General features: G+C 41.3%; 2 protein-coding genes across 28 annotated transcripts in view; one reads left to right on the top strand and one right to left on the bottom strand.

Annotated features, from left to right (window-relative positions):
* The window catches only part of PPP3CA (protein phosphatase 3 catalytic subunit alpha), a 299,060-nt gene extending 283,185 nt beyond the window's left edge, over positions 1 to 15,875 (bottom strand). For 3 of the 27 annotated variants that reach the window (XM_005278515.5, XM_065597618.1, XM_065597616.1), the window contains exon 1: positions 14,583 to 15,139. In XM_005278515.5, the coding sequence (XP_005278572.1) occupies positions 14,583 to 14,640 (58 nt within the window). In that variant the 5' untranslated portion in view covers positions 14,641 to 15,139. Of the gene's footprint in view, positions 1 to 6,854; positions 6,907 to 9,476; positions 9,550 to 10,860; positions 10,910 to 14,582 lie in introns of those variants that run through there. The other 24 variants (XM_065597647.1, XM_065597622.1, XM_065597620.1 and 21 more) reach the window with 20 other exon arrangements.
* Positions 1 to 19,090, top strand: part of LOC135983898 (general transcription factor II-I repeat domain-containing protein 2A-like) — a 984,084-nt gene that overhangs the window by 946,585 nt on the left and 18,409 nt on the right. The gene's annotated exons all lie outside the window — the stretch shown is intronic.

Below are 19,090 nucleotides of genomic sequence, written 5' to 3' on the forward strand. Positions count from 1 at the left end.
TGTACCCAGGGCCCTTCATTTTTGGTTTTTATGTGCTAGTGTACAGAAAGCCTTTTTGTCGGCAAAACTTTTGACCACACCCCTGAGAGACACAAGTTTCACTAACAAAAGCACCAGTGTGGACAATGCTATGCCAACGGGAGACGCTCTCCCGCCAACATAGCTACCGCTGCTCGTAGGGGGTGGTTTAATTATGCAGGCGGGAGAGCTCTCCCCCGTCAACATAGAGCGGCTACACAGGAGATATAGCAGCAGAGCTGTGCCACTATAAGGTCCGCAGTGTAGACATAGCCCAAGTTATCTTTAAATGTAATAGTAGAAAATTCCCCCGCTGAGAGCTTTAAACTTACAAACTTTCTGTAGACGCTGGGCTGGATTATTCTTGTTCAATAACTTGTGCTGCTGAGACTTCTCCATGTTCAAAAGAACCATAGAAGAAACTTAGCTACCATCGGCCAGAGTTAAAATTCTCTCACTTTAACCTAACCTCTAAAATGAAGGCAGGTTTGCGCCACCTCCAGGAATGCATAAATGTATTTCAACATGGACCCAAAGGAATCCTTGCTTAGTCAGGTTAGCAGGCATTTTTTCTCCTTTATGAAAAATTAATTCATTAAGATGTGCTGTGGTGAGCAGAGATCTTTAAAGATTGTATTGTTTAAGTGCCTGAAGATAAGCTGGGGATAACATTTATAGATAATCGGAACACAATTTAAGGTAGCTAGAAGGGGCCTATGTATCCAGCAGCCCCCATCGATTTCCTTTGTGAGCTTTTCTTCATACAATCAATCAGATTCAAGCTCCCCACCCTTGAACACTGTCCCTCTTCCCCATGCTTCTCCACATTGTCTCTCCCATAGTCATTCTCTCAGTATTGGCTTCACACCTTACTTTAAACTGATCCATATGCTTGTAACTTTCCCTTGGTACTTGTCCAAGAAGCCCTCCCTCTTTCTTTCTTAAAGCCCCCTTCTTCCATTAATCATTTCTACAGTGCTCTCCTCATCACTAATGCTCTCCAACTGTTATACTGTGCCTTTTCTGTCTTAAATTGCAAGATCTTTGGGGGCAGGTAATATGCCTTGCTTGATGTGCTATATAAGTTTATGGGGCTACAGATGTGGTTTTTAACATTAAAATTTTCTTCGTGTATGAAATCCAACGTATCAGATAACAGCTGGAAGTTACACGTATGAGGAGAGTTTACACGTTTAAGGCAACCTGACTGCAGTTAATAATTATAAATTCTCAGTTCTAAAATGGACAGTACATAGAAGAACTACATACAAAAATAACAGCTAAATCAAATCAAACTAAAAGAGCAAGTTTCCTCAAGTTAAAAAATGGGTTTAGATTACATTTCTCAGAAATGTTGAGAGAAGAACGTGCTCCATTTTCTACAAGAAGGGGAAATATTTCACACACAGAGGCAAGTCTTATTTGTATTCACCAGATGTGCTACTGTAACACCAACAGACCCCAGTCATCAGCGGGCAGGATCGAACCTGGGACCTCAGTGCATGAGCCTCTACCACCTGAGCTAAAAGCCAACTGGCTCTTTGCTAAGGCTGTAGAGAAGACTCTTTTTAACTCTCTCTAAGGCCTTGTCTACACTGGGGATGGGAAATCAATCCAAGTTATGCAACTTCAGCTACATGAATAACGTAGCTGAAGTCAACATACTTAGATCTACTTACCGCGGTGTCTTCACTGCGGTAGATCGACTGCTGATGCTCCCCCGTTGACTCCGCCTACGCTTCTCACTCCGGTGGAGTACCAAGTCGAGGGGAGAGCGCTCGGCAGTCAATTTATCGCATCTTCACTAGACGCCATAAAATCAACCTCCGCTGGCTCAATCACTCTGGAGGTAAGAGTAGACATGCCCTGAGTGGTCTCGGTGCCACTCGATGGGGCAGAACACCACACCCAGAAGGTGTGTGCGTTACTCTAAATAAACACAAGGTATTTACAATCTAATTTAAAGCAAGATACACAAGTGGGGAACAAATGATAGACGGTAAGGAAGAAGAAGAAGAACAAAGATGGCAATCATAAAATCATGCAATTCGGGCCTGATTCAAAAGTTTACTCAAGTCAATGGAAAGACTTCTTTTGACTTCAATGAACTTTGGATCAGGCTCTTAAAGAGGAAAATTTTCAAAGAAAAGTGCCAAATGGCACCTAACTGCCAGTGAAATCCAAAGGGACTTAGGCACCTTTGACCTTCACTGGCAATTTAGTGCCTAAGTCCTTTGGCACGTAAGTCCCTTTGACTTTCAATAGCCAAATTGCCACCTGTGCCCTAGAAAGTCTCCAAAGAGTCTAACAAAATGCAAGGCTATTCCTGTATCAGTGCCCTGAATTTAAGAGAGCACGGAAGAAACACTAAGGATGAAAGTTACTATATAGCAGAACATTGTTCCCATTTGCTATCATTAACTATGGCTGCACGTGTCACTGTAGTTAATGGCCAGCTGCGCCATTTCAGGTGTTCTAATACAGTATGACCATTGTAATTTACATCAGACTGAAACTTAGAGAGACAAGGTGGGTGAAGTAATATCTTTTATTGGGCAATTTCTGTTGGTGGCAGCAACAAGCTTTCAAGCTTACACAGGTCTGGGAAATGTACTTAGTGTCACAGCTAAATACAAGGTGGAACAGACTGTTTAGCATAAGTAGTTATCATGTATTTCCAGGGACCATTCAATGTGAAGTGGCTTGTAAACAGCTCTCCAGTAATGGGGGGGAGGAGGGGGAAAAAAGCTGGAAGGAGGGTTTAAGTGGGTTATAGATTGTTGTAATAAGTCATAAGTCCAGCGTCTCTATTCAGACCATGATTTTTAGTATCTAGCAAAGTTGTTAAATTTGCTGTGACACTCTGAGTACATTTCCTAGACCTGAAGAAGAGCTCTGTGTATGCTCAAAAGCTTGAGTCTCCCACCAACAGAGGTTGGTCCAATAAAATATATTACCTCATCCACCCGATCGCTCTAATAATACCCTGGGATCAACATGGAGACAACAACACTGCATACATCAGACAAACTTAGCAAAAATTATAGAAAAATTGTGTGAAATGATTCAAGCTGTTTTTAGAGGATAGTTTCAGATTCAAGTTCTTTTTGTTACCCTCATCCCCTAAAAAGTGATGGTAACTGAAATGTTGCAGGCATTTGGTCATTAGGATGGGATATTACAATTGCCACGTTGAAATAAGAACAGCCAAGACAGCCCAAGTTTGTTATTGAAAAGCATCTGAAAGTGATATCGCAACATCACAAACTAAGGTGGCTGACAAAGCAACTTTTCATTTGAAGACAGCAAGAGCATTTCCTCAACCACACCCAAGCTTTATAAATGTCCTCTCGATAGTACCAGATGTGTCATACCTTGGATTTCTCAAGAAGATACGGGGGGGGGGAGGGGGGAAGGGAGGAGAGAATATTGAAGGGGGCAGATGCCAGCAGGAACCACACATACAGATGTTTAAACAGAGGGTTTGAGAGTGATCCAGTATGGCCCACCTTCTCTTCGGCTGAGACACTGTTTAACATCTAGACAGAAAGCTGTGAAGGAAAAGTAAAGGTGTCCATAAGGACTCACCCTGGAACCTAGAATTTACTGCCCAAGATCAGCTCTTGCTGTTTCTAAAATAAAGTGCACCAGTACAGCTCACCTCTGCCACCCATGCAGCAGTGCAGAGAGTTGACAGAAGCCACCAACACATAGGCACACCTTGAGAGAACTCATAGTAACAACAATCAAACTGAAAGGTTGGGAGAAGAAAGAGAGAGAAGAAGAGTCTCAAAAAAACTATAACTCAAAACCAGGAAATCTTTATGGGAAGTGCATTCACATATATTTTATAGGGCTAAGAAAGCCACTGAAGACTGCAAAATCAGCGGGGGGACTGAAGAGACGGTATGAATGAGGACCCATACCTTAACAGTTTTGCAATACGTTCTATAATCAATGCGTTTGAGCTGGATGTAGAATGGAAACACATCTCAGACTCTCCTGTACATTTTAGAGATTCCATGGGTTTCCAACCAGGGGCATAATGCACTCTCTCAAAATACATAAAAGCACCCCTTATATCTGTACCAAAAAGATCTAAAGGAAAAGAGGGTAGAAGATTCTACAATTGTCAAGCACCCGCAGTGTGACTGGCTGCTTGAATGTTCATGCTTTGAAATGCCCATTATTTTGGAAGGAAATCCTTTCTAGTCTGGATAAATGATCCTAAGACAGAAAATAAACTCAAAAGCTTCAAAATAAAAAAGCCAAATATGAAAATCATATGCAGAATTCCTAACAAGATAGCTCAGGATTCTGATAACTAAATAAACTGAACAATACTTTGTGTGAACCTGAAGGTCTAGCTGCAATATCACAATCTATATTTGTCAGCACATGTTATTTTCATTATTCTGATCAGAAATTCAAAGTATGTTTCAATTTCATGGCAATACTGCATAGACTGTTTTTAGAGTCAGAATCAAGTATTTATGCATCACTTGTTCCATTACCAATTTATGTATTAAATAGTCATAATGATTTCTTCAGTGAAGAGTACAGCCCACACCATCTGTAGATTTTGGATTTTTATCTCACCTTGTGCGTAGCAGAACTCATGAAAGAAACCAAAATACAACATGCTTGTTCACAATTCAGCCAATTCAAGGCAAGTACTCCTGTATTTTGATCCATACAAGTAATGAGCTGCTATAAACTGCCTAAGCTGCATCTCACTAAATGATGGATGGGGAAATTAATAAGATATAATGTAGATTTTTAAGTCTGACATGTCATATTATCCCAATAATGGTTTGAATGATCCAATATTTTATATTAATACTGCACTTTTCATTTAGACAACTCTATACTGCATCAGATTTTTTGTTCTATTAGTCTAGATATGCCCTTTTGTATTATTCTGCCTCTTAAAATATAAAAGATATTGGGAAAAAGAGCTGCTACTTCATCAAAATAAATCATTAATATTCCTTTTACCATAATTCCTCCGCCCAACCCTCTCAGGCTACTATACAATATGTTCTTGACCAAGGATGCTTTTAGAAGTGCAAGAAGCAAGACTTGAAAAATCCACTGATCTGTGGGGATCAAGAAACTTTCCTGGGTGAATATCATCCATTTCTGCAGAATATAAGCATCCTTTCCTCCTCCCAATTAAAGGATATCCTTTTTTGTTGCACAGGTAAACTTCCCAACATGAGCCGAGTATAAACCAAGGCAGTGTGGTCTTCTGAAGTATGCAGAAAGTCAGCTCCAGTGTCTAGGCTGCTGCTCAGCGCTTTTCCAAGCTGCGAAAACCGACAAGCACGCTGAGCGTTTTCAGAGCTGCCACCGAGCATCTTGCAAGCAACAATGAAACCACAAGAGTCAAGTCAGCTTTGCTCTATTAGATCCTGGGAAAAGCTATGGGCACCAGCAGAAGTAGGCACCAGAGATGGTCATTAGGAGTGGAAGATGCAAAAAAAATGAGAGGCTGCAGGAAAAGGTAGCAGACATGCACACCCAAACGAGCAGCACCCTCACAGTAGTCAGGAGGCTTTGGGATTAGATGGATTTGTATGTGGGGGGTTGGACAGAACACAGAAATAGTGATATTGTCTCTTCTAGCAGCTACCTGAGGTTGAAGGCTTTAATGAGATTAGAGACCTACTAGCCAGTGGTAACAAAATAAACAGAACCCTGAATAAGGTCCACAGACAAAACCCGGCAGGTGTTCCCCATTTCACAGCCGGGGGGTAGGGTGGGAAGAAAGGGCTTAGCTTCTCACCTGACCATCATCCTTGGATCTTCGTCTAGTCCGTTGGCTATTAGTTATCTGGCATTTTCCAAGCCACACATATGACTGTGTGCATGGATGGGGGAGACTGACAATTATTACTTTACAGAACATAGAAGTGTGCTAAGCACTTCACAGAAGATACAAAACATACCAGACACCTGGGCCCTGCCCCAAGAAACCTACAATCTAATCATCCAATCCTGCAAACGTGCACAGGCATAAAACTTTAAGCATGGGAGTAGCCCCACTGACTTCAATGAGACTACTTGTGCTTAAAGGGAAGCACATGTAGAAGTATTTACAAAACTGAGGAGCATATACGTCTATAGCGTTAGCAGAGAAGGAGAGAAGTGGAAAGGAAAAGAACACAATGTAGGGTCAGAAAGAAAGAATAGGGGAGGGAAGAAGAGTGAGAAGCAAACTGAAAACAAAGGAGGTTGTGACTAAGTACAGCATACAATGGCTTTATTTTTTTAAATTGCAGAGGGCGGTGCTGCACAAGTTCCTTCACCCTAGCTAGCAGGGGTAGTCCTTAGGCCACGAAGCATCAGGCAAATTCTTTTCAAGCTTTGGTAAAATGCTTTGTACTGTATAGGAATCTAATATTTCAGTTCCCAAAACCCACGTATGCTCAATGCAGAGTTGACATCTTATCCTTAAAAAAAAAAAAAAAAAAACACCTCACGTAAACTATCAGAAATATGATTTGTGTGTCTGTCTTTTGGAATTTTTGCCCCAGGGTCCACAGATAAATTGTGTTATTCCGAACTCATGTTGGCACCCTGGTTAAATCTTAAATAAATAAGAGTCACGTTCTCTTCATACAGCAGTGTTGCTATGCCAACGTTAACATGCCTAACCTTGCCTATAAAAATAGATCTAGTCAATTTCAAAATGCATGCAAATTACTGTGTCAAAGAGGTACTACTCTAGAGGTGTTATTCCAACAGTATCAACTTTTTGGTGGAGGAGTAAGCAGAGAAAAAAAAAATAAGAGCAGTAGCATAGGTTTTTAGGAATTAGAAGTAATATTCACAATCAAAGCGTTCTTCTGCTCCCTCCGTTTCTCCACACACGATGTTCTACCTCTGCAGCACAGTAAGTGAAGAGAAAGAAAGTAAAAGAAACAGAGCTTTGTACTTCCCGTTAATACATGTTTGATCCACAATCTGAACAGCTGATTATTCAATGCAAGACAGATATTCATGTGAGTAACTTTACTCACATACTTAATTATTTGCAGGGCTGGGGCCATACATTATATAATGATTACATAATTGACTAACAGGCCATCAATGATCTTTTATGGGGAAAAGCAAGGGAGGTATTGACTCATCAGAAGAGGAAATGGTTGTAAGTGTTCAACTTAAAGAACTGATGTGATGCACAGTAACATCTTAAATTCAACTCCTGTAACCACATAAAAAGTGTGCATTCTCAGATTCTTTTATCTGAACTCTCCTTGAAGTGGGTGTCTCTTTAGAAAGTTGTGGCTTCCTTTATAAATTTTAAAAGTGTTCAATAATATTTGTATAAATATCCCCTAAAATATTTTTTTATAAATAAATAATGCAGAAAATGTGTCTCCCACACTTCTTCACAGGTACCAGAAGGAAATATAACCCTTAACATGAGATGTTACTTCAATTTGCCTGAGCATTCTTGACGGAACTAGCATTGATATTTAAATGCAGAACCAAACCCAGATTTTAGGCCTTCTTTTGTATTTTTTAAAAATAGAAAAAGTGACTACACAGAAACTTGTTATAAAAGGGCACTTTTTAATTTTAAAGCCACACTGGAGAACTAAAAAATAAAGCAGTTCAGTACAAACTACAACCACTTACTTATTAACAATGGCTGAACTGAATTTTCCAACTGGTATTTCTAAAGGTTTTTGAACAATAGGGGCCTGCTTAAACTTCTGAAACTTGTGGGAGTGACTGAAATACTGTGAATCCAAGATACCCAGTGAAGGATAATCTCACTATTCCTATGCTCTCTTTCTGTTGCATGGCACATATTGGAGAACAAGACAGGAAAAGTGTCTACTTGCACCAAGAGAGAAGCATGCAACAAAAATAATTATGGCCTGATTTGGGGCGGAGAAGAAGAAATAGAGAAGAAAGTTAGAAGTAGCTGCTCTATTCTATGCAACATTCTCCAATGGAAAGTGGCATAAGTTACAATTTGCTGCTTAAATTAATGTTGATAACACTAAGCATTAACTCCCCTTTCACTGTTCCTAACACCAAAAGCATGCACCCTCTGATGTCTGGAACCAAGCACAGAATAGGAGAGAGCGTGGGTCATCGTAGAGCTATAAATTGTGCAGAAAACTCTCTATCCATAGTTTGACCAAGACTTTCCCCCAAAAAAATCTTTGGCCTCCAGGCATTCACAAAGCTGCCGGACAGTTCTTCACCATCCATCACAGATCTCTCCAGACAGCAAAGTTCTAATTAAGATCAGATGTGTTTCCCTTCACTGTGTTTGTACAAGAGAAGGTCTTATATGGTAGATGTGAAAAGTTTATTCAATTAATTGATTTTATTTACAAAAATGATAGTATTCATGGCTGAACAAAGGTTAAGCAAATTAATGACTAGCTAAGTGAAACATTACTGCACAAATACATATCCTGCTAGAATTTTGTTTTGATTTAACTTGTTCAGCTTACTGTTTCAATATTTTAGATATCTAAATATTAGTATAATAAAAATGAATACTAGTTGCATATAGTATGTACACACAGTGCAAGTTCTACACATACTGGATCAGTTTTACACACACCCCAGTATTCCACGGATGGAATTCACTGAGTTAATCCTGTTTTAGACAAGTGTGAGACCACAATCAGGCCAAATACATATAAGAACAGAAGTGAGCCAAGATATTTTCTTTGACTAACTGTAGTGCAGGGACTATGCAAGTATGCAGTTGTCATTCTTTCCTCAACTGTAGTTTACATGGCCTGTTTTACTGAGTGAGGACAGATGGGTCAAGATTCTTTGTTCTTTTGAAGAATGCAATGGGATCTTTAATTTCCCACTAAAAAGTTACCAAATCAGAGGCACCGGGCATGTTTAATGTCTTATATGAAGTTTAAGGAATGGATCACGAGCAGACAATCCCAAATGACAGCAGTGGTACAGTTTTCCATACGGCTGAATGCAGATTGTCTCCTGCATCTCCTCACTCCAAACCTGACCCCACACTTTCCGTACAGAAAGTGCAATCCTTTATTACATGGAAGTGTACTATGACAATATTAAAGAGGAAACATAAAAAGCATTCAGCATTAATATCACATCAGCCACCAAGTGACTCCCTCCACTCTCCTTGTTTGTGTGTCTACTGTTTGTAAGACCCTTTTCAGGGAAAAGAAGCATTTTAAGTATCTAATCTCCCTTCGTTCAGGTCTCTTAACAAGATTAATTCTTAATGTACATTTGCTAATTCACCAGTTTGGAGCATCACTCCATTCACACCAAAGAAGCATCCAACAAGACATACATGAAGCTGTGGAAAGGGTGAAAAGTCTTATTTTTATTTTTAAAAAAGGTTTAGTTGGTTTAAAAAAAATTGAAAACAAAACCTAAAAAATATCCTAGTGTCTGCTCCAAACAGCAAGAAGTATCAGTGCTTGAAGACTTACATTTGCTTCATCAAAGGGGAACAGTTCTGCAATACACCTGGGAGTGCTCTGGATTCCAGTTTGAGGCACTGCCCTACAAAAAGTGCATACATTTTTCTAAGTACTGAGGTTTAGAGTTTCCACTGAGCCTTATCCTCTTGCTCATAGCAATATGTACCAGTCACCACTACATACGAATATGAACCTAAAAATGAAGACTAGCCACAAAATGTACTGATTTGATGAACACATGCTAGTGTAACTATACAAGCTACTTTATTTGTTAGGTATTGAGGGATAAAATATCAAAGAGATTATATTTATAGTCAGGGCCACACCAAAACCCAAATAAATCTATCCATATATTTTACACACACAAGCATTTCAGGAGACTGTAATGTAACATAGAAGAGACTGGTAATGTGATATAGAGCCTTTCCCTTCTAGGTCACTGGTTCAAATCTTGCCAAGGTCAGTAGTGATCAAAAGGTGTTGCCATCAGACAGCTGTTCTGTGACCTTTGTGGAATGAGTTAGCACTCTCGGCCCACCTTAAAAGCCAGTGCCAAACCTAGCACATTGATACCCTCACTGGCAAATTTCAGAGGCTTCAACTGGTAAACTAGTGTGGATAATTAGCCACCTTTTCATCCCAAGGGGAGGGCTAGAAGCTCATAAGCAGAGTGACATGGAGAAGCTTACCCTCTCAGCATCTGTGTCATACCTTTCTATGGGGACATGAAGGACTTCAACCTACAGGGTTTTCAAGCCAGCACCTTTCAGCAACACTGAGGTTTTAAGGGCCTCAATCCTGCAAACACTCAGGCTCGTGCACAGTTTTAGGCATATGAGTAATCCCACTGAACTAATATGTGTGTTTGCAGAACAATACATTTTAAAATAGTATTTTCACATGTTAATACCAACAGTCTAAAGCTGACTTGTCTAGGTTATAGTTGCAAGAAGTTCTCAACCCTCTTTGCATCATAATGATTAAGGAGAAAGAAGTGGAATAATAATTGCTTGACCGAAGTATAATAGTATCCTTCAGACTGACATGCAGGATACTCTTTCCCTACCATTCCCAAGAATACACTTTTGTAAACTCTTACAAAAGTCAATTTGCTTTTGAAAATTTGCCATTTTAACACATGGGTTTGAATTACTTCTTCATATTGCTCACTATACAGTAATTTCCGACATGTGAGTATTAAGATTTCATTCAATAAGCTGTCAGGTGCCATTGTGAACAAATAACATAATGCAGGTAGGAGAAAGCCAAGATCTTACAAGGCATTCAGTAACACCTAACTGTACTGTGACAAAAAGAGGACATTTTACTTTGAGTTAAATCAATTTGATAGTCTAGAAAATTCCATGCGAGTGGCAGGGTATGAAATACTTACTTGCACTTAAGTCATTTCTCATCTTTAGAGTCACTCTCTTTAGCAGTATCTTTAGAAAAAAACAAAAAACAAAAAACCACCCAACAGGTGTCAGCAATATATCAATCTGTTTAAAGCTGCTAGAATTCTCACCCCCTCAAACCCACCACTAACTGTTACGTAGTAGTACCTACCTAAGATTCACACAGAGCTTGGAGATCTTGATATAACAAGACATCTCCTGTCACATGTTGACTAATTGTGATCTTTCAAAACTAAACTTATAACTTTGCAGTAGGTAAATTATCAGATCCTGACTGGTAGAGCCACTGCTTCTTGTGCAGTCAGAAGAATTAATCAAATCTAAAGCCTACATACATGACCAAAAAATGCTTCTCCCCCAAATAAGGTTCTATTTTACAATTTATTTATTTATGAATCTTTTTTAAAAAGCCTCTCTGTTTACACTGGTTATATCTGAACATGGCCCAGAGGATTCAAATAATTATGCATTTTTCTTTGTTACAATTTAAGGCTCACTGATTATCTCCATATGTGTTTTAATGTTTGATTTCTTATTAATTTTACCATTGCAAGGCTATTCAGCTTTTCCGCTCAAGAAGATATAGATAAGGACCTATGAAAAAGAAATACTATAGCTCTGACTAATGTAATACCGGACCTGGGATTCTACAGCACTAAATTAAGTTAAGAATCCCATTTGTTTTGTTATTACAAGTGAAAAAAGCTACATTATGATCTTTCTTCATTTATGCTTCTAAACAATAAAAAAGCAGTTCAGTGAATGCAATTTAAAATGAATATGATACAGTATAAAAGTAATCCTATTAAGAGTTCACTGTGCATTACTCACTCCAGGTTCTGTATTTAAGCATTTAACCGGATTTTGGTGTTTAATAAAAGAACGAACCAGTTAAATGAATCCAAATATTAACTACAAAATGTTGACGAACAACAACTATCAGGCCAAATGAATGAATAAATCTTCTAAGCATGATTTAGGTCAATTTCTGTTCCTTCCTTCAATTCCTCTTAATGAATACTTCATAAAAGGAATAAAATCTTAAATGTTTGGTGGACTGAATGTTCACAAAATCCACACACACAAAAATGTAAGAAATCCCAACTATCTGTGCTGTCAAATATCTTAGAAATAGTGTTTCTGGGAAGTTTGGAGCCTATATACATATTAACACAAAATGAAGTGTAACAATGTGAAGAGTGATTTAAGGCTAAGAGTCATAAGGAGACTAAAACCTCACACTAATGTGTAAAAAAAAAAAAAAACACCACCCTAGACTTATTATAGTACCTTTAAAGATAACAGAGTTTATTATTAAATGCAGGAGTAGCAATTTTATTTATCGGCATTCAGAAAAGCAAAGATGATTTTGTTTTAAATAAAAAGATAATAGGTCAAATCCTGCATCTGTTCTTACTCATGCAGAACATCCACTGAATTTAAGTTTTCCCTGAGTAAAGTCCATAGAATTTGGTCCTACCTTTACACAGAGTCAAACACAAAATTTAAGAAGAAATCTTCATTCAACCCCCAATTACTAGTGTACTCCAGACATTATGCAAAATATTTGTAATGTACGTAATGTCTCTAATTGAAGGGTATCAGAAAAGTCTACTCATATATTACAAACTTTTAAATCCTTGCTCTTTTACTGTGATGTCACAGGACCATGATTCAATGTAATATTGCTTAAGTCATGCGACAAATATTTCTTATTTCACAAGATAAAGGCAAACTCCATTTTTTAAAACTCTGTTACTATAGTGCATACAACCAAGTTTCTTTAAAAAACCAAACCCTCAGATATGAAACAATTAGAAAAAAAACAGAAAATTAAATGATTTAAATGATGTGAATCTCTCAATAAGATTTACATTGGGTTTTGGTTGATGCTCAAGTAAACACATACAATTGGGCATGCTACAAAGCCAATTTTTTCTAAGTTTCTTGGATTCTGGAAGCATTCAGAGCCCATTTGGAGTTTGTATTTCACCAAAAAATCTGGAGATGAATACAGGTTTATAGCCTATGATGGATACACTGTATTACACCTAAGTACGTATATAGAAATACACACATCGTACATGTATTAAATCATAAACATTTGTTCCATAAAGAAATAAACATTCTTTTATTGCTGTGCACCTTGTTTGTGTGGCTAATGAAAACTCTCAGATGTTTTTCAACAAATGAGTGGCTCAGGAGCATTCAAGCTCATAGAACATATATGTATGTTTTTACAATGGAGCGAAGTCATCAAGATTATACTCATTTGTGGGGAACAACACCCACACGCAGATATGTGCACACACATGCAAAGATACAAGGGCACACAGTGTCTCTGTTGGATAACTTCACATTCAACCAGGCCAAATCATAAACAATAACCATGATGGGGGAAGTGGCTTGGATTGCCTTCTACTGTGCTTAATGTTCAGCATGTATTATGCGGCTTGCACATGCATTTTCATCTCCTAGAGAGGATGATCCTGGATAAATATTCCACATTCTAGAGTCACATCCCCCTCCCTAAATGAAATTCATTTGGCTACTGGACTACATGATATCGCCAAGAGAAAAAAACTTCCCACTGCTGCTGCTGCATAGGCTCTTCCTCACCATACCAGCACTGGTGGCTGAGTGGATAGGCTAGGTGTGTACTGTGTACGCAGAGACAGAGAGATCCGCGGATCCTCCTTCGCTAGGATGGAGAAATTAGGGTGACCAGACAGCAAGTGTGAAAAATCGGGACAGGAAGTGGGGGGTAATAGGAGCCTATATAAGGAAAAAGACCCAAAAATCGGGACTGTCCCTATAAAATCAGGACATCTGGTCACCCTAGGAGAAATAGACCATAAAGGACCGCAAGCAAGAGCCCTCGCCCGAACAGAGATCTCTGTGAATCAACCGCTGGCTCCAGGTGTCACCCACATCAAGCAGCACGTTTGAGAGAGGGAAGGGAGAGGAGAGATGTCAGCGACGCGAGGAAGGAGGGGGGAGAAGGAGAGCCCAGGCTGTCAGGATCGGGGGATTTACGGGCATATTCATGCATGCGGGGAGCTGAAATGCAGTGACAACATCTGCCTACAGACAGCGGAGCCTGCCTGCGAACCCGGCCACCCAACCCAAAGGGGTTCGGATCAGGCCGGGGAGGGGGAAATGCCAGAAGAAGTAGCCAGAGGAGAGGAGGGATCCAGGCTCTTGTGCTTCTCTCCCTCCCCTCCCTTCTGCCTGAGACACTCCAGCAACTAAGGAAGCTGGGGCTCCCCCTCTCTCTCGCGAGCCCTGTGCAATCACTTGAAGGCAGAGAGGGGGAGGCAGGGGGGGGGGAAATGCTGCAATGTAGCTCTAGGCAGAGAGATCTCCCGAGTAATCCCAAACCCGAGTCAATAGTGCAAGATACCAATCAAATTACCACCCCCAGACACAATCCTGACCAATAGCCACCACTTCCTATATCTCTCACAGCAGCTACTCCCTATTCACTCCCCCATCACCGCCTCCTCCACCCCCCTCCAAACACGTCTCGTCCATTTAGCAACTGCAGCCACAGTAAATAAGCAGACCCCGTTCCTTGGAGGGGGAGAGACGTACAGTATCTTGGAGGACGGTGGTAGCCAAATTAAAAAAAAATGGAGGAGGGGCAGTGGAAGCAGACAGCTGTCTGTGTGTGTCCGTCTGTGCACGGCACAGCACTTACCTTTCACCACCCTGTCCGTCGTTGATAACTTCGGATCAATTGCCTTATGCTCAGACATTTCCAGCAGCCGGGGGCAGGAGGGAAGGGCTCTCTCCCTCACACAGCGCAGACACAAGGCTGAGACGGCTGCTGCAGCAGCAAACGGCCAGTCAGTGTCTCTGGGTCCTTGGCTCTGGTTAAAGTTACTGCCCCCTTGCCTGCTGCTTGCTTTGCTTTCCTTCTTCTTCTCCTCCTCCTCCTCCTTCTTCTTCCTCCTCCGCCTCCTCCTCTAGTTAATTATTTATCTCAATCACGCCACTCGCTTCCTTATTTATATTTTTTGCATAAATAACGGGCAAAAGCAGCCAGAAAAATTAAATTTAAAAAAACAATCAGGGTGCAAATGCAACAGCCCTGGGCTTCCTTCCCCCACAGCAGCAGAACGGCTGCTGCTCCAGCTCCTCCGGCTGCTGCACTGGATCTGGATACGTCTCTTCCCCCTCCTCTCTCCTTTCACTCACATAGGCACAGCCACTAAGCTGCACACGGTCCAAGGCGCAACCTACCCTCACCGCCTAGCCTTACACCCGCATCTCCCTCCCAGCTCCCTCTCCCCCGCCCCCATCTCTCTCTCGCAGCCATTGGCTCAGGCCGGGCTGCCAATCACTGTCAGGTAACTGCCGCCCGCCTCTCCTCCCAGGTGTTCTGACGGTTCTCACCATTAGTCGGGTTGGGGGCAGGGGAGGGGGAGCACAGCAGCAGCTGGGGGTGGAATTCTCCCCGGAGCGTTCTAAAGGCTTGGTTGAGCAGCAAGGGGAGTAGTAAAGCGCCTTGTGTGATTTGCCTTGGGGCTCGGGGGCGGGGAGGTGGGCTGGAGGGAAGCTCTAAGCTGTACCCTGCTATTGCACCGCGGCTGGCGATGAGTTACCGGGAGAGAAGCGGTGTTGGGGGGGGGGGTCTCCCCCTTTTTTGAAAAAAAAAAAACCCAAGGCCACAACAGCAGCAGCAGGGAGATAGCGCGCGTGTGTCATTAGCTGGCGGGGGCGGCCTCCGCCTGTCACTCACTGTAGCTACTGCTACACAACAGGAAAAGCTCCAGGGTGATCGCGCCTGCGTGTGTATCCCTTGCAGTAAGGCACAGACACGACACGACAGGCTTGTCCATGCACCGCTGCAGCCCCTTTCCCTTTGGGGTTAGGGGCAGCCGTCAGTTAGGTTTCCTCTTGCTCCGGTGCCTTTATCAACCAAGCTCCCGACAATAGCTTTTCCCTGTTTTTCCTTCTTGCTTGTAGTGCTGCTCTGCGAAGGAAGGAGGAGGAGCCTTGGCTGGTTGGGATGGGAGCTTTCCAGTTGGAGGGTTGATGGATGGGTTTTCACTAGCGGCTACCATTTAACCAACCAATGTATAATTGATTAGAGTAAAGTCACTGTAGCGTTTGGGGGTGGGGGGAATAACCTTACAATCAGGAAATGCCGAGGTACTGAGCTAGCTGCAAAGGCTATTGCAGATCCTGAACATTAGATTATTATATTGTATGTCCTTTTACCTTTCCTCTGCTTTGTACAGCAAAACCCACAGTATTTCAATAAATAATAATGGGTGTGGGAAAGGATGGTATTGTAAGGCATAGGTTTAGAAGTTCCATGGACACTGCCCCAGACTTGTTAGGTGATCCTGGGCAAGTCACTTAATATCTCTGTACAGAGCTGGCGCTAGGCAGATGCAGACTAAGCAATTGCTTAGGGCCCCAAGCAGCTAAAGGGGGAGAGGGGACGTTTGCTTTTTATTATAAGAACTTGCCTGTTTTAGTATTGGGTGGGCAAAAATATTCCTGCTTAGGGCCTTCAATGGGGTAGCACTGGCTCTGTCTCTGTGCCTCAGTTTCAGGACATGGTATGTAAAGGGGCTAATAATGCACATCTCCCAGGGGTGCTGGATGCTTAATTCATTAATGCTATAAAGTATTTTGAGATCCTCAAATGGAAGCCACTGTGAATGCAAAATGTTATTATATAGTTCTAGTTTCTAGAGAGAAATCATATTCAGACTCAATATTTTTGTTTCTGTTTTCTGATTATTGATGATGGCATTGCAATTCAAGAAATACCATTACATATATTTCTGAATCTGCCTTGATTAAAAATAAAAAGTTATGCAAATCTTAAAAAATCTTTAAAGTGTGTGTGCACATACACAAACAAACACAATCTTTTTGAGATCTCACACATGCAACAGATTTTGAAAAGAGCTCAGTATGACAGATATTGCAACTGTATGCAGTATCTTTGGGGGAACATACTGTATTAAGTTTATGAATAGCTGATGTATCACTCTTGGTCAGGGATCATATGCAATTTGGGGGAGGGGGAGGTTGCCACAGTGCCTCCAGGAACTATAAAACAGTGGGGGAGGGAGGGTGATTAAGATAGTAAACACTACCAGAGAGGTACCACTCCCCTGGGGAGACTTGCAATAAATGGTTCAAACTGGGTTATCGAGAGACCAACAGACAGAGAAAGGTCTTTTGGTATAGAAAGGCTGGGACTACACTGGCTGGGGCCCTTCTTTCTGAACCAGCAAACAGACAGGACCTTCTGTCTCATCCGTTGCAGAAGGGATGGAAAGACTTTGGCCTACTAGGGCCCCCATAAGGCTGATAGGTGACCTCTGTTAGTATTTTAGCATGAGTATAGGAACTTTTGTATTTTTTTATGTTTTCTCTGTAACTTGTAATTGTTGGCAATATGCAGTTCATAGTCGGAGAGAAAGCAATGCACAGGCACTAGCCGTTAGGGTCCAAACTGGTTTGCTGGGGATATCACAATGTAAGGCAGGGAGCTGTGCAGCCTTCAAATGCCCTGTCAGAAGGAAGTGAGACAAGGTAACGGGTGGAGCCCTGAGACCCGGCTAGACATTCCTGGAGTAGGCTACGAAGGAGGGAACAGAGGTGCAGTTACCCTGAAATTGAAACACTCAGCACCTAGCAGTTTCCATTGTCCTTAATGGGAATTAGTGGATGCTGAGCTCTTTTAAAAATCTCGCCCTGGAGTGAGTTTTACATGGGTGTACCATTGTAACCCACTGTACCCATACATAGCACCATTCCAGTTGATCCTCCATCCACCTCCACAGAGCCCATTGCAGCATCAAGGCCTTCCTCTTTCTGCTGAGTGAAAAGAATTGAGTTTTCTGGCCTTCACATATAACAAGCACAGAAGACAGCTTTTAATTGTAGGAGGGCCTGTGTTAAAGAATGATTTAATGTCAAAATATCTCACTGGCTTTGGAACAAAAAATAATAGAAAAAACAACTACCAATAATCAGGTAACTTGATGTTGCTAAAGTTCTTACCCAAAATGTGTCAGTCGAATAATCTAGAAATGCCTATATCCCCCTTTACTTCTCAATATTAAGAACCTTCAGAGATATAGATAAAAAAAATACAGTAAGAGAAAAAAGGAAAAACAGGAATAATCATGCTTAAACGTGTTGTGGACTGATTGCATCCTACTATATGTCGATCAGTAGGCATGTAGAAAGGTCTGTAAATGGATCAGCAATGCTGCACATATTGTGCAGCTGTCCATTGAACTTTGTTTATTGCTAGCCAAATTTCTTTGACTGATGAGGAAACCTTCATCGTTGTTCCATAGAAAGAGTTATTCACGTCCACTGGTACTATAATTGTAGTAGTAATCTCCTTCCTTAATAGACTTGGTGCTTGAACCAGAGCCACTATTCTCTCCTAACATTTTAACAGCCCCACAACTGGCTGACTATTTGCTTGGACTGGAATGAAATGGGGCAGCCTAGCTGGTAGCACCTGCTGCAAGTTATTTATTTATTGATGCCAGTACAACAGCTCAGGCCTAATTCATTCAGAAGGGGAAGTACATATCCAGAGCTTCTATTAATAGTATTCTAGTGTGTAATTCTTCCATGTGGAAGCCAGCTCTAGGACTGTCTACCACCTGCACCCTTGCTCCAACTACTCATGTTGTCTTGATCTTTAGACTTCTTCCTTGAATGCACCTAGTCAGAGCCCTAGGTAACACACCTCAAAGGGAAAGGACACCATTCTACACCTCTCTCTGACTGAGACCTTGAGCAGCTATAGGGCCCCCACATACTCCATCTGTTCTCAGAGGTGCAGGGGTTTGCTCCCTTTTTGGACAGTTTAGTTTAATGCAGTGGGTTAAGCTAAACAGAAACAAGGCAATCTTATTCCTGAATATGATTAGTTACCCATGAAGTTATATAAGAGTAACTGTTCCTGAATAACTCCATGTGTAGACAATCCCTTATTGACAGATGCCTGCTCCTCTTTTGCACTGTCCTATACTGTGATTTTGGTGGGTTGTTTGCTTGTTTTTTAAATCTTCTTTCTTTGTTGCTGTTTTTTAAGGATGCGGTAGTGACAGGGACAGAGTACCACTTGTAGCAGAGGAATGCCTTGGCTGACAAAGCAAAAGAACCTGTACAGCCTGTGCAAGAGGAAGCCATATGTGTGCTGTGGCCAACTTCATG

Source organism: Chrysemys picta, chromosome 5 (assembly GCF_011386835.1).
Source record: "Chrysemys picta bellii isolate R12L10 chromosome 5, ASM1138683v2, whole genome shotgun sequence".
Classification (NCBI taxonomy): Eukaryota; Metazoa; Chordata; order Testudines; family Emydidae; genus Chrysemys; species Chrysemys picta.